The sequence below is a fragment of the Nomascus leucogenys genome, chromosome 22a, assembly GCF_006542625.1.
Source record: "Nomascus leucogenys isolate Asia chromosome 22a, Asia_NLE_v1, whole genome shotgun sequence".
In the NCBI taxonomy this organism is placed as follows: Eukaryota; Metazoa; Chordata; class Mammalia; order Primates; family Hylobatidae; genus Nomascus; species Nomascus leucogenys.
This window is the reverse complement of record NC_044402.1, coordinates 112,219,096-112,235,915: the sequence shown is the minus strand read 5'-3', so window position 1 is coordinate 112,235,915 and position 16,820 is coordinate 112,219,096. Positions and strand designations below refer to the sequence as shown.

The window sequence follows — 16,820 nt, the reverse complement described above, 5'->3', positions numbered from 1 at the left end:
ACAACTATGTTTGTTGAGGCAAATACCCATGGTAGAAGAAGATGCCACTATAGGAGATTAAGGCTTATATTTGAAAATGCAAATAATGTTAATAAACATTTTAGAAGTATATATTAAAATAATTGAAATTAAGCTTTCAAAAATATAGCTTAAATGCATGATTTTACCATTTGTCCTGATGATTTTTCATGTGTTTGTAAAAATATATTCTTGTTCTCATAGATTTCAACTTATTTTTAACTATTGCTTTTTAATATATGTTGCTCTCAGTAAGATGTGATATCTGGAAATTATATCAAGTAGAATAGATCAATAGAATAATAATGCTCAACAGTGAAAGTGAAACATAATAAATATAATTATTTGCTTTTGATTTTCTGAGAAAATTCACAAATTTATTTATTTTATTTTCCTATAAAATTATAAGAGGATTTGAATACCAGGAGGTTGTACTTTAGTTTCACAGATACTTGACATTCAGGTTTTCCTACTTAAGTGGGCATTTTATGGGCTATGTTTCAGCTCTAGTATGACATAAAAATCCTCATAAAGGAGCAGGAGTATTTCCTTTAAGGAGTTACTCCTAGTCAAGGAGTGAAAGATTATAACGTGCATGTCCTTTTTCCCTTTTCCTGTTCTGCAGGTGGACGTTGCCATAAGTCCTGTACTGGCCGTTGCTGGGGACCCACAGAAAATCATTGCCAGACTTGTAAGTGTTCATCAGTGAGAGCACACAGGTTTGATGTGGTCAGGGAATTTTAATGATTGGTCCATTTTATGTCTCTGGTCATCTAAAACATGAAATGAGCTATTGCCTCCTTGTGGTTGATTTGCTTTGGGCCAAGAAAACTACCCAATTTTCATTGCTTTCAAATGAAAATTAATATATAATTGATTCTTAGGTTTCTTCGTGGTTTCTAGGTCAATGATCTCAACAGCACAGCTGTGGTGATATTAGCTATAACTTTAGAGTTTGTACATCACTAGAAGTGGGAAATCCAATGTGAACAAAATAGTAACTCAATTTCAGGTTAACTGGGTCTCTCAGTCCTTTCACTAACTAGTTATTTCACTATTCATTTGTTACAAAAGGAGAGGAAAGAAAAAAGAAAGGGTACTATGTACCCACTGTATTTTTCCAGGCACTGTTCCAGGCACAGGGATACAAACTTTTATGAATTATGGAAATAGTCACTATTGTTGACAGTGACTATTGCCCTTAGTTTATGATGTTTCTTGGATTAGTCATTAAATAAAGAAAATATGAAGCTATCATCATTGCTAAGACATATAGTAACAAAGCATACTAAATATAAAGACAAATAGCTAGTTTTTTTCAGCATTCTTAATGTCGTTTAGTACTCAAACCAGCACTGAACTTTCATGAAACTTAAGAATAAATGATTTCTTTTTTTTTTTATTATATTTTAGGTTTTAGGGTACATGTGCACAATGTGCAGGTTTGTTACATATGTATCCATGTGCCATGTTGGTTTGCTGCACCCATTAACTCGTCATTTAGCATTAGGTATATCTCCTAATGATTTCTTTAAAAATGAATAATAAAATGTCCTATACAAGTAGTAAACACTCATTCTTCCTGCTGCAATAAAAATGACTGAAATATGATATGGAAAAAAATATAGTGACAAGTTGACATATATTTCTTTGTTAGCATAGATGATACAGAAAATATTAAAGATTCAAACATACAAATATTACACTCTTTGATGAAAGTTTGCAGATTTCTAATTTGTCTGAGTTCACATTTGTCTAGTTCTATTTGCTAGATTCTGTTTTAACAAAGAAATATAAAAGGATTATTTTATTGTGAACCACCAAAGAATAAAACTATAGGAAAAATATTTTCAATGATAAATGATTTCTTAAATTTATTAATTTGAATTCATGGTCATTCTCATATCCAAAACTCATGAAATAGAAAAGATTCTAAGGTAAAATAGTATCTTCCCACGTGGGTCCCACCTTTTTCCCTCAGCTATCCATAGGCAACAAATATTATTGGCTATTTTGGTGTATTTTTCCAAAAATAATTTATGCATACCCAAGGAAGTATGTATATAAGCACTCACCCCATTTTCATTCAAATATTAGCATGTTTTGCATGTTGTACTACAACTTGATTTCTTCAACCCATGCATGTGTATGAATTATTTGTAGTATTAATTTCTAGAGGTGAATTTGTAGGGTCATGGACATGTGGATTTGGAGATCGGTAGAGAACAGCACAGTGGAGATCTTGTTTTCTATAGAGGTTGGAACAATTAGTTCTACTGAGAGCGATGTGCATAAATGCCTATTTCCCTCCCTATTCTTTGGACGAAGTAGTTCATTAGGGAATTTTTGGATGTTTGTCAAAGGGTTAGATGAAAAATAGTCAGTGTAGATTTAAATTAACTTATTTAATAGAAACAATGTTTTATGGCAGGAATGTATTGACAAGAATCTTAAACAGGCTTTTAAATAAGATGAGATTATTGCGTGAAATTCATTCACAAATTTGGAGATATTCTTTTAATAGCAAAGAAGTGGAGGCTAAGTTGCATCCCAGTGCTGGTCTGACACTCATGTGACCATTTGCAGGAAGTCAAGTTCTCTACAATAAGGAAAAATCTGCAACACTTTGTGATGAAGTGACAAGTAACCAAAGAGACTGTAAAAGTGCTAGATATCCACTGGTCATTACATGGCAGAAAAAACTTCCGAGGTATCAAAATTAAGAATGAGTTTTTACTCACTCATCTACTTATTTTATTTATTCACTTATTTATTTTACAGAGGGGTCAAAGAGGCTTCTGCAAAAGCTCCTTGTTGTGGCTGAGCCACTCTGGTGGGCCCGGCCACACCCTGTCTCAGGCCCATGGGGTTCAGCTGGTACTGTTGAGGGGCTCACCATAGATCTGAGGGAGGAAGGAGCTTAGATTTGGGAAACACTGGGGTGGATCCCTCTTCTGTTGAGTAGGGGCACTTAAGACACCCTGCTGTTGTGTTGTTCCTCCAGTGCTAGATCCCAAAACAAAATTACTTCCTCCCACCACCTTTCAGATTTCTCCTTTGGTTGCATCTTGCGTTACTTGCAGGGTTTATAGTTGAATTAAACAGGTGGGAAGAAAAAGGTCTCTGCCATCTTTTCTACACCAGAAGTCTCATACAGTATATTCAATAACACTATTAATTAAAATTAATAATACTATTACAATTAAAATAATTACTTTATTAATTTCATCTGTGTCTTATTTATGTGTATTTTTACAGATTACAAAATGCAGTGTATAGATTATATGTATAGATTTTACAGTCATTCCTCCATATCACTGGTTTCCACATGGCAAATTCAACCAACTGCAGATCAAAAATACTTGGAAAAAAAAATTAAAATAATAAACAATTAAAAATAATACAAATACAAAACAATACATAACATCTATTTACATAGCATTTACATTGTATTATGCATTATAAGTAATATAGAGATGATTTAAAGTATGCAGGATGATGTGTGTAGTTTATACTCAAATATTATATGCTATTTCATATAAGGGAAGTGAACATCTATGGAGTTTGGTATTTATGGGGGTCCTGGAACCAATTTCCTGCAGATGCCAAGAAAGACTCTGTGTGTACATATTATATATTATATATATATATATACAATGAATACTTATTCTCAGATTGAGATGTATGAGTAAAAAATGTGAAAATCACTGTATTAGGGTAGAATGCGAAAACAACATATATGGGTTTTCCCTAACTTTGAAATTTTCCTTCAATTTATACAGCGCTAAAAATTCTGAACCTTTTAATTTATTTTAGTAGATCTGCTTATGTTGGCTAAATTTTACAAAAGTTATAATTTCCACCAACATCTCTTATTTTTATAATAGACCACTTTCAGGATAATTGCCAAGCAGACACGTGGCCTTCTCCGAACAATACCCCCTTCTAGATGGTCAGCCCCAGTAGGCATGTTTGTTTTATGGGACACTTTACCCTTTACTTCACAGGGCAGTGTTTATCAACCAGAAGTGATTTTTGCCCCACAGGGGACATTTGGTAATTTGGGTTGTCACATCATGGAGGAGGGGTGGGAGGGATCATCTTCTGGCACTGGTAAGGTAGAGACCAGAGATGATGCCCTAAAATGCACAGGAAAGCCTCTCCTACCCCTATCCAAAAAAAGCATTAGTCAGTACAAATAAAAATGTTAATAGTACTGAGGGTTGAGAAATCTTGTAATATGGGCGGATAATTGACTAGCCTGGGCCAGTCAAATTCTCCCTCCAGAGAATTTAGATTTGAGATCCGGAAGTGCTGGTTACACTACCTTAGAAACTTGAACCTGAAGAGATGTTAAAGCTAACTGAGGTTTCCATTTTTGAACTATTTATGTTAATGAGAAGCAGAAAGGAACAGTCCCCAAAGACACTAAAGAATAAAGCAGCCATACAGAGAGTTGAGGAAAGGAAGAATAACAATTTTTGACAATGTTTACCTCCTAGTTCTCTGGGTTTCATGAGGTCCAGCTACACTTCTGTCCTTAGGTTCCATAAGAAACACGATGTTCTTCTAGTATATTTGAATGGAGGGTTTTTTTTTTTTTTTTTTTTTTTTTTTGAGACGGAGTCTCGCTGTGTCACCCAGGCTGGAGTGCAGTGGTGCGATCTCGGCTCAGTGCAACCTCCGCCTCCCGGGTTCAAGCAATTCTCCTGCCTCAGCCTCACAAGTAGCTGGGATTAAAGGCATGTGCCACCATGCCTGGCTAATTTTTTGTACTTTTATTAGATATGGGGTTTCGCCATGTTGGCCAGGCTGGTCTCAAACTCCTGACCTCAGGTGATCCACTTGCCTCGGCCTCCCAAAGTGCTAGGATTACAGGTGTGAGCCAGTGCACCCAGCCTGAATGGAGTTTTCTCGCTTGCTACCAAATACAGGTGGGAGGAAGTCTTGACTAAGAAAATAATCAAGTTATAATTCATGTATCAAATCATCAGACATGAAATTACTTAATTCAGCTAATTTTTCAGCATAGAAGCTATCCTTACTATAATCTAAAATTGGCTTAACAGCCACTGTGCTTACTCCACAAAGCCTACCAAATTTAAACTCAACAAATACATGGGCCTAATAAACAAGTACAAATTTTATTTTATTTTATATTATTTTGCTTTAGAGACAGTGTTTCTGTTGATAGTGATGGGGTGTCTCTTTGTTGCCCAGACTGTTCTCAAACTCCTGGCTTCAAGCAATCCTGTCTTCTTGGCCTTCCAAAGTGCTGGGATTACAGGTGTGAGCCACCACACCAGCCAAATGTTAGAATAGTATACAAGTTAACATAGAACTTTATTAAATATTTCCATTTAAAAAATTCATTTTCCCAATATTCCTGTGAGTTAAAGAGGGCAGTTACATTAACCCCATTTTACAATTGAGGAAATATAAGCAGAGGAAATGCTTAAAGGGTTAAATTTACACAGCTAATACCTGGATTTTAACCTAAGTGTTCTTAATCTAAGGACAACTGTTTCCTGGATACAGTATTTTGTAGCACAGTTTAGTAGTCGAGGAAGCTGGACTTGAAATTAGCCAAAAGATACAAATCCCAGTTGTTTCCACTTGCTATCATGGGAAAATGACTTCATCTTTCAAAATATCATTACCACATCTATAAAATGGAGATAATTATACTTACCTAAGGGTTTTGTTTTTTTTTCTGACAGTGGAGGGTGGGGGGCACAATGAAATTCAGCAATGCAGTTGAAGCACTTAAATAACTTTTAGCATATCCAAAACCCAATCAATAGTAGCCGATATTATATTAAACTAGAAAGGATACTGTTAGAAAACTTATTCCAATTGAAATCTGAATGAATGAATATGGAAGGCAAACTCCTATAGGCCAGTTCCACCTTGTGAAGTCTACTGACACCTGGTGGCTGGGACATGGAAGAGCAAAAGCCCTGGAGTGGGGTTGGAGGCTGCCTGTCCTTGACATTCATTCCTGTCCTCCTCTCTCTTAGTCTGAGCTACTTGAAAGCGAAATTACTTATCCATATTTAAAGAGCCCAGCATCCTGAGGCAAAAAGTATTTTGGAACTACTCAAAAATATACTTATTGTAAGATCACAAGTTTAGAATTTAGGTTGTATTTTTTGAGAATTAGATCTCACGAGAGATTCCATAACAATATCAGACCTCCAGAGACCCCATACAGTTGTAACACACATGATTCATTTTTTTAAAGTCAGTTATTTTAGGCTTTCTCTAGATTTCCAGTGACTCTTCTGTTATTTAAAACATAATATTTACTCTTAGGTCCACTAAAGATACACTTACATCTGACCCTGACTTAACTTTTAAAAAATCAGAAAACATGCTACGTAAGTTTTTGACAATATTCTGCTTTTGTGGATTGACTATATAAAAGTACATTTTAGAGGCCGAAAGACATAATCATATGTTATTTACAAATGACCTATTTCCCTATGACTAAAATAAATTCACTTTAGTGAAGGCTTTTCTGGAAGTATTCAACTTCATGATTTACCAAATATTTCCTTATTTTTTATGGCTAAATTATTCTTTGAGACTTTCCATACATTGGGGAAAAGAGAAAAAAGTATTAAAAAGCCCCACACCTCAGCTAAGGAAACTGAAGTGAAGCATATATTTCATTGACTACACCTTATCAGTGCTGACATCTTCCCACAGGTGTCTCCTAGCAAATGTGCTGGGAGTTATCCTCTTTGTCACTAAATGGTGAGAAGCCACGCTAAAGACAAATGGCCCAGGCTCTGGGAGAACAAGTTCATGAAAATGAATGACTTGTTAGGGTGAAATGAAGCAAAGAGTGGCGATCAGATTGAAAACATCTCTGAATAGAGATACAGAGAAACAAAGAAGCCGGTCACAACAACAGTGAGCTTCAGGGAAGGTCTGTGGGAGGCCAGAGGTTTTAAACAGAAGAAATGAAGAAAAGGTTTTTGTTTTTGTTTTTAATGGATTTAGCTAAATGGAAGGAGAATGTGAACAAACCGACAACTTACTACGAACAACAGTTCGCTGTGCAAACCTACCAGACAGAAATTTCAGTAAAATGTTTCACATTTTTAGTAAAATTTAGTACATTTTCAGTAAAATTTAGTAACATTTTGCAAGTTATTTTGTGTACTTTTTTGGGTGCCACAGTTAGCTTGATTGCATGTTAAATAATTTAATTGTGTCATTGTTCCTCCATAGCATTTAATTATGTTCTGACTGTAAACTGTGAAACCAATAGCTGTTTTTTTGAAATGTTTTCCTAACATATGAAATATTTTCTAGATAAATTCTTTAAAAAAACTCATTCAACTTAAAGAATGTTGTAAATATTAATGTAAGTAGATTGTGCTTGTAAAATCTAACCAAGTGTTCCCCTCTTCCTGTGTTACTCATGAGTCTGACTTTCTAAAACATCATGAATTTATTCTCCTTAAATCCTTCTGGATGTTAGAGCATCATGACCTTATAAACCTAACAAGAATATTTCTCACAGAGTTGCAAAGAGTCAAAATAGAACTTATGATTGGACACTGAGAGCTACATTACATGTGGAGCGGTGACTCAAACTTGAAAGTACTTTTAAGCTCAGTTAAATGGTGGCTGCATTGCTCCATAGCACAGCTTAAGTAAATTGATTCAGTGGATTAATGTAGTCATGTCAGGGGAGACAAACTTATCTGCCATGTGAAGTCTGAAGCTTATGGAAGTATTATTTAGCAGGCTTACGGGAAAGAATGACAACTCTCTCTGTTCATAAGAACTGAGTCGTAACGTCTGAGCTCTATAGGTTTTAGGTATGAGAGAGACTAAGGTTTAAGAATAAATAATAATGATTAAAGAAACAAAGTTATCTCTGTCCCTGCAAGATATATGAAGCACACTTATCTCATTTAAAGTAGATACTGCATGTCCTTTTTTATCTTTAAGCACAGTATCAGGCCAGCTCTCTCCAGTCTCCCATTATCAGAAAGGGTGGTTGTTTCATTTTACACATTCCTTTTGTCCTGCTAGACCTGGTGTTATCTCAGTCACTGCATTTGGAGTGAGGAGGGGGAAAAAGGCATATATCCAAATATTACAGTTTGATTTTCCTGACCCTTGCATACATTTTGCATTAAAGTCGTCATAATTGTGAAGTTTTCTAGGCTGATAACCACTCAATACACTCTTTAGTTTTCTAAGTTGCTTTATAAGTGATGTTTCTTGCTGATAAGCTGATTGAAAAATGTGAGTTTGGCAATAGGTTAAAAACATTATTTATTGTAGAAGTTGAAATACCACAAAATTAATGAAGAAATGCATACTTTAACCACTGGAGTGAACAGATACACTTCTCTCCATTTAAATGTCATTAAGCTGACTAATGCATTACTTTAAGCAAAAGAAAAGTTCTTTTGATGGGATTTACCTCTTGCTTCTTACTTATGTTAGTCTTCCTAGACTATCATAAGTAATAGAACCTGCCAGGTTATCTCAAAATCTTTTTTTTAAATTAAAAATAGAATAATAGTAAAATAAAGATAAGCACTGTATTTTTTTGTTGTAGATAATTGTTAATTTGGGTAGTACTACCCTGGCAAAATAAAACCTTGTTCCAAACAATATTTTATGTTATTTATTATTTCCATACATTATAGACATTATAGAATGTGCTAGGAAAATTTAGAACTTATTTAGCATTTTCTTCAGTAATTTATTATGCTTGGGCATGAAGAAAATTGGCTTTAACATTTGCAATATGTTAAAAGTTTCAGTTTAATAGTAAAGGGGAAAAAAAAAAAACTTAGCCTGGCTTATGAATTTTATTTATTCTTAAGAAAAATTTTAGAAATATATACATCTCCTTTTATTTATTCAACAGTATATCTGGAACTCCTTCGAGATAGAATAATAAAATCTAACAAAATGATTATATATTTTTGTTCCTCAGAATTTCAGCAAGAAATGTTGCAGTTGAAAATTAAATTGTATCTTTCTCCATGAAATTTTCAACAGTTTCCTGTAGATTGTGAAACTAAACTGACAAATTATTTAGATAATAAACTAATTATACTCACACACATGCATACACATATAATTTGTCTAAAGTGTAATTGTATTTACATTCTTTGTGGAACAAATGTTGTTTAAAAAGAAGGTGCCGATGTGGTAAATATCCAATTAGAGCAGAGAAAAGCAAGTGGAAGCTAATGGGGAACAGGGAAAGAGCCGAGCCAGCAGGCCCCATCAATCAGGATAACAGCGAGTCTTTGTAAACGCCAACATTTTTAATTAAAACCTTTGTATTTTACTAATAACTTTGCACATCCATAAGCCTTCTTATTGATTTCAATTATTCCCATTTTTCCTTTTTTGGATTTATAGTTTCTGGAGATATTGTAAAATTAAAGTAAACATTACAATGAGCTAATTACTTGATTACACTGACCATTTCAAAAAGTGCCCCAATAATTTACGGGTAGAAAATGAGAAAAATCTTCCCTGATGTGCTCTTCATTTTGACATAAGTTGATAATATTTGTTGTAATTTAGTGACTTTTCTCAAAGATTTAAAAGAACAAGTTGTTTCATTTTAACTACAGGAGATGTATATATTTAAAATACTTTGTATATTACAGTTTAATGGGATTCAGGAGATATTACTTAATGACAAGCCAAGGGCTTCAGGGGTATAAAGGTATATAGAAGATTGTTCCTGTTCTGTGGGCATACTGTGGGTTAGATGCAAGACCAAGGTGAGGAATGTTGGAAATGATCAAAAAGAATATTAAACTGGGACATTAGGTAACTAGAGATTTGGTCCCACCTCTAACTCAATTGAAGAACCTCAGTTTCAACAAGTTCCCTTATCTTTATCTCTCTCTCTCTCTATCATCTGTCTATCATCCAGTGTGTGTGTGTGTATGTATAACTACATATATAGTTATAGATTATATAGATACAGATATAGATTGGGAGAATGCAAACTGTGGGGTGTTGTGCAGATAGCTATTCTAAGCAGAGAGCTCAGAAAGTGAATACTCTGCATTTGAAGGATTACTAATAGGACATTGAGAAGAACAGTTAGATATATCTGAAAGTTCTACCAGTAAAATAATTTTGTTATTTTGGTAGTGATGACAACTTATTCTGAATTATTTGTGTCTTCACAGCAAAAGAGCTGACTGTCATTAGAGTAACTATATTTGACTATCAAAGAGAAAATTTCAAAATTACCTACATGTGACATGCTTCTGATGAATAGGACAGCCATACTATTTTGGCTACAGAAATGGAAAGAAGTGTGAGATTTTATTCTAGGAAAAGCAAGCACTTACATACCACTCTAATGGTTTGAGAATTTAGCAGGCGTGAAGAAAGATATTCTCCTTGAAGTTCTGCCTTAAAATTATTGAAATGTATTATATTCTTTTTCAAATTAATCAATTTGGTTAAAGAAATAATTAAGTAGGCCAGGCACAGTGGCTCACGCCTGTAATCCCAGCACTTTGGGAGGCCGAGGCGGGCGGATCACAAGGTCAGGAGATTGAGACCATCCTGGCTAACACGGTGAAACCCCGTCTCTACTGAAAATACAAAAAATTAGCCAGATGTGGTGGTGGGCGCCTATAGTCCCAGCTACTCGGGAAGCTGAGGCAGGAGAATGGTGTGAACCCTGTAGGCGGAGCTTGCAGTGAGCCAAGATCACACCACTGCACCCTCCAGCCTGGGCAAAGAGGGAGACTCCATCTCAAAAAAAAAAAAAAAAAAAAAAAAAAATTAAGTAAACAGTATAGGGATGAAAGAGGATAAGAGGGCGTAACTGGATACAGGTCAACTTCTCTTGTGCCAAGCCACATTTTTGTCCATTATATTAAAATAAATGTGAGTTCACTAAATATCAGACGTGTAAAGATTCCATCTCCGAAGCCAATATAAATTTTATATATTACTCAACAATTTATAATATTATCATGGCTGCATCTCTCCATTATCATGGGCACTTTCCAAAGAAATAGTCACTCTACTAATTTATGATGAGTTATAAAAACATACAAAAATATTTAAAAAATAATTTATATATATTACTATCTCACTGAAGACAGTTATTTTTGGTCTATCTAAAATATTTTTGCACCTGAATTTTGTTATAATGGAGCTGATAGAGCATTATGACCACAGGAATACCTACAAATTTTGTTCTGATTTCGGTATTTCTTGAGTAACTGTCACACAGGATGATTATTTTCCTCTTTAATAAGGATGGTATATGTATTTAAGAAGTATGTAATTTCATTGACTAGAAGACAGAGAGGAAGAGGGAACAGAAAAAAAGACAGATTCTGATGTTATCAACTAGTTGCTGATAATTTAAAAAAACCAAGCTACAATATTTCACCAAGATGTAACCACAAAATTAAATGAATAGAGAACTACTGCATTCTAAGATAGAAATGCCCATGCTTTGAAAATGTCAGCTTTTCTAAAATTAAGCTATATTTTTAACTATCTTTAATAAATTACCAATGCTTTTTTTCTAAAGAATCTCTTAAAAATACATTTAATAAAATAGCCAGGTGAGGCTAGGCGGGGGGGCTCACGCCTGTAATCCCAACACTTTGGGAGGCCGAGGTGGGCAGATCGCGCGGTCAGGTGAAACGCCGTCTCTACCAAAACACAAAATTACAAAAATTAGCTGGGCTTAGTGGCACGCGCCTGTAGTCCCAGCTACTCCGGACACTGAGGCGGGATAATCGGTTGAACAGGGTAGGCAGAGGTTGCGGTGAGCCAAGATCACACCACTGCACTCCAGCCTGGTGACAGAGCGAGACTCTGTCTCAAAATAAATAAATAAATAAATAGCCAGATGTTTGAAAAGAATAACCCTGTGGAATGATTTTCCCTATCAAGTATTAAAATGTTAAAAAGTAATAATTATTAAAACAGCATATAACTGGTTCAGAATGGTGTTGATTAAATGGAATCTAACAAAGTTAGACATTTGGAGGCAAATGTCTATAATGATTTAGTTTTTACAAAGGTGACTTTTTTAAAAATGACAAAAGCATTGATTATTTAACAAAGAGACTATGAATAAATGGTTCACTTATGGAATAAGATAATGTTAGAACCCTACAATAAAACAGAAGACAAGATGGGTTGTACATTAAAAGTTTAAAGAGCATAGGATAGACTATAGATAGTCTATATGTAGATAGACCTATACAGATTGATGAATTATAGATTAAAAATTTAAAAACACGTGGTATAACTGGAAGTACTAAGAAAAAAATAGTGATAAAAATTACAGAAAGATGACTGTCTTTTTAAACATGACATAACAAATACAAAATAAAATATAAGAAAAAGATCATTTTCTGGCCAGCCATGATGGCTCATGCCTGTAATCCCAGCACTTTAGGAGGCCGAGGCAGGTGGATCACTTGAGGTCAGGAGTTTGAGACCAGCCTGGCCAACATGGTGAAACCCCATCTCTACTAAAAATGCAAAAAAATAGCCAGGCATGGTGGTGAGCACCTGTAATCTCAGCTATTTGGGAGGCTGGGGCATGAGAAAAAAAAAAAAAAAAAAAAAAAAAAAAAAAAAAAAAAAAAAAAAAGGAGGCATGGTGGCATGAGACCACCATGTAATCTACATGCATGAATCTGAGGGAGGGGCATGAGAATCACTCGAACCCAGGAGGCGGAGGTTGCAGTGAGCCAAGATCACACCATTGCGCTCTAGCCTGGGCAACGGAGGAAACTTCATCTCAAAAAAAAAAAAAAAAAAAAAAGAGGGCCGGGCATGATGGCTCATGCCTGTAACTGCAGCACTCCGGGAGGCCAAGGCAGATGGATCACCTGAGTTCAGGTGTTCAAGACCAGCCTGGCCAACATGGTGAAACCCTGTCTCTACTAAAAATACAAAAAATTAGCTGGATGTGGTGGCAGGCGCCTGTAATCCCAGCTACTCAAGAGGCTGAGGCAGGAGAATCTCTTGAACCTGGGAGGCGGAGGCTGCAGTGAGTCGAGATCATGCCACTTCACTCCAGCCTGGGCAACAGAGCGAAACTCTGTCTCAAAAAAAAAAAGGAAAATAAAGGAAAAAGATTATTTTAACTGCATTATAGTTAAGTATAGTTCTGTATTTTTAAAATAATTTTAATTTCTTCTATCACTTTTGTTTCACTGCACATTATATTTTTAAAATCCTTTCATTTCAGGACATAGAGAACAATCTCTTTTTTTTTTTTTTTTTGACAGAGTCTTGCTTGTCACCCAGGCTGGAGTGCAGTGGCTGCACTGCAGAGGCTCCGCCTCCCAGGTTCATGCCATTCTCCTGCCTCAGCCTCCCGAGTAGCTGGGACTATAGGCACCCACCACCACACCTGGCTAATTTTTTTGTATTTTCAGTAGAGATGGGGTTTCACTATGTTAGCCAGGATGGTCTCGATCTCCTGACCTCGTGACCCGCCCGCCTCGGCCTCCCAAAGTGCTGGGATTACAGGCGTGAGCCACCGCGCCCAGCTTTTTTTTTTTTTTTTTTTTTTAATGCTACAGCTATTTCCCAAGTTATGGTTGTACTATAATTTACTTAACCAATTCCTCATTAGTGGACATTTAGGTTACATTGTATTATTCTCAGTTACAATTAATGAACATTTTTATATACGTATTTGTCCGCAGATGCACATTCTTCCGTAAGTCAGATTTCTAGAAATAGAACTGCTTGGTCACATGTGAATTTACATACACAAATTTGATAGAGACAAATTAGTCTTCAAAAACTCATGTATCAATTTATATACCCACTAATAGTTTGCCCAATTCTTCACCCTCATCAAAACTAGAAACTTCCTGGAATACTCTGAAGAAGTGGTGATCTGTCTTAGAGATGTCTGAACATTACTTTAGATTTGCTCATAAACAAGTAAGTTTATTTCCGTTTTAATTTTCTCATCAATAAAATGAGAAATTTGGACTAGATGGTATTTATTGGTTCAACAGATATTTGTCCATTTATTACCTAATATGTTTTTTTAATTTTAACATTCTGTATTTTCAATTTTTTTAAATATTTTTGAGACAAAATTTTTAAATATTTATTATTCTTTCAAAAATTTTTAAATATTTTCTGCTGCATGGCCCAGGCTGGAGGACAGTGGCATGATCTCAGCTCACTGCAATCTCAGTCTCGCAGGTTCAAGCGATTCTCCTGCCTCTGCCTGGCTAATTTTTGTATTTTTAGTAGAGACAGGGTTTCTTCATTTTGGCCAGGCTGGTCTTGAACTCCTGGCCTCAAGTGATCCGCCTGCCTCCGCCTCCCAAATGCTGGGTATATAGGTGTGAGTCACTGCTCCTGGCCCTTCTGTGGGTATTTTCATTGCAAAATTGAGTGAGAGAGAGATTATATTTATTTTCCTCCACTAATATTTTGGATAGGGAAGTAGAATAAGCAAAAGAAAGAAAGAAATTTTTTGGTTTTTTTTTTTTTTTTTTTTGGTTTTGGTTTGTTTTTCTATCAGGTTAGATGTGGAGATGTCTGTTATAATGCATAGTGATTTAAAAAATTTGAATACCAACTTTTCCATATTTCTTGGTTTGTGAAAGATTTATGATATAATTATGACAATATTTTTACTACTTTATCTGTAGCCTGTCATTTATAGGCAGATTTTAAGGTGCAGACCTCAATTCTAATTTTAAAAAATATTCTTAAAAATACTATGGTATTCTTATGCAGATTCATACTCTTCCTTTATTGCCTTGAAATCAATATCAACAGGCCTGTGAGGAATATGCAAAATAACTCTTACTCACTCTCAAGAATATTTTTATAGTTAATGTAACAAGGCAATATTATTTTTTGAATCTTCACTCACAAACTGTGGAGATGCTAATAGCCTATTAAGAAGGGAGAATTTCCCTGGTGACCAAGTGTGTAGTTTAAAATCAGCTTTAAGGTCCCTCAATGAATCATTGATCATGTCTTTATAAAATAGGTTGAATAAAACTTCGTTAAATAAATGAATAAAGCAGGTGGTGATAAAGAATGGATTAGACAGAATCCCTTACCTCTTTGACACAACTAACAATATTATCATGTCATAGTCCGTGGGTCACCAGAGATTCATCAGGTCAAACCTGATTAGTAGCTGCCAAAATATGGGCCTACTCTTTTTTTGTGTTTGTTTTTTGTTTTTTGAGACGGAGTCTCACTCAGTCACGCAGGCTGGAGTGCAATGGCACGATCTTGGCTCTCTGCAACTTCCGCCTCCCGGGTTCAAGTGATTCTCCTACCTCAGCCTCCTGAGTAGCTGGGATTACAGGTGCGCGCCACCATGCCCAGCTAATTTTTGTATTTTTTAGTAGAGACGGGGTTTCTTTTTTAGTAGAGATGGGGTTTCACCATGTTGGTCAGGCTGGTCACTCCTGACCTCGTGATTTGCCTGCCTCGGCCTTCCAAAGTGCTGGGATTAGAGGTATGAGCCACCACGTCTGGCCTGGCCCTACTTTTATTAACTGACTCTGAATGTCATTTTCAGTAGGGACCGTACAGCTATTTGCTATGTTTTCCAGAGAAACTACAGAGGTTATTGCATTTTGGATTAAACAGTTATTTTACCTTTGGAGTATATACTTCATGATATGGCCTGGTCGGTTTATTTAAAGTAGCTACCACCAAACCAATTAGGAATTAGGAATAAAAGAAAATTAGTTGTATTTTATTTTGTACTGTGAAAATGTGTATGATTGTGGTCATTTAGAAGCCCAGATACTTTTTGATAATTCCATTTTGCTAGGTCTAATTATTTTTTTTTTCAAAAAAGACCTCTGAGAGCCTTTTTAAATATGTTAGATCATACATTGTGGCTGGTTAAAAGAATTGAAAAATCCTTAAAGTGCAAAATTATTTTCCTGTAAAAATTAGGATATAGGCTTATGATGAAGCCTTACTCTGTGAAGCAACAATTTTTGACTTATTTCTTCTGCGATTTAATATGAGATAGGAAAGAGCATTCTAGTTTAAGACCAACCCAGCTCTGACTCTGCCTTTCCATCTATGGGAACCTTTCATTAGAAATACGAGAGTACCTTGGTGCAGGAGTTTGGAAATATTGGCTTATAAAATCTACTTCTAAAAATCTTAAGGCTCCAAATAAAAAAAAAAATGAATTTTCTGACACCTTCCCCAGACTTACTGAGTCAGAATATAGGAGATGGGCCAGACATCTTTATTTTAAATCTTTCTATTTGGCTTTTAGTTTCTACCTGGCCCTGGACACACAAGTGTGTTCAATTATTCTCCCTTGGAAGAATGAATAACAGTGTATAGTTTGGCATTAGTTTCATTGAACCTGATTTTTTACACATGCTCTATAAGTAACGCCTCTTCTTGGATGGTCTGTGAGGTTTATTTGTTTCACTTTAAGTGTATCCTGTTGATAGCTTTCTTAAAACATGTTACACAACCCAAAGTGTTCGGTTTTTTAGTCACAATTTCATCATTAATAGGAATAAATATTGAATCTTAGAGCTGGAGGGTACAATCTAGAGAACATTTCATCAAGCCTCCTATCTTGAATTAAGTGGATGTCTAAAGCATGTTGAAGAGATTTCTTTTATAATACTGACAAATAAACACTTAAGAAGCCCATTACAGTATTTTTATCTCTCTAATAGTCAGTAATTCTTCCTCACATCCGACCTATATCACCTCTACTTTAACCCAAGTATTTCTCCCTTCTAGTTCAAAACTCCAAGAATGTAACTGGAAACAGT

The 16,820-nt window shown here is 35.3% G+C and overlaps 1 protein-coding gene across 2 annotated transcripts in view; it reads left to right on the top strand.

Moving 5' to 3' along the window:
• ERBB4 (erb-b2 receptor tyrosine kinase 4) overlaps window positions 1–16,820 on the top strand; it is a 1,163,189-nt gene that overhangs the window by 788,738 nt on the left and 357,631 nt on the right. For both annotated transcript variants that reach the window (XM_003254031.3, XM_003254029.3), the window contains exon 5: window positions 644–709. In XM_003254031.3, the coding sequence (XP_003254079.1) occupies window positions 644–709 (66 nt within the window). The remainder of the gene's footprint in view (window positions 1–643; window positions 710–16,820) is intronic.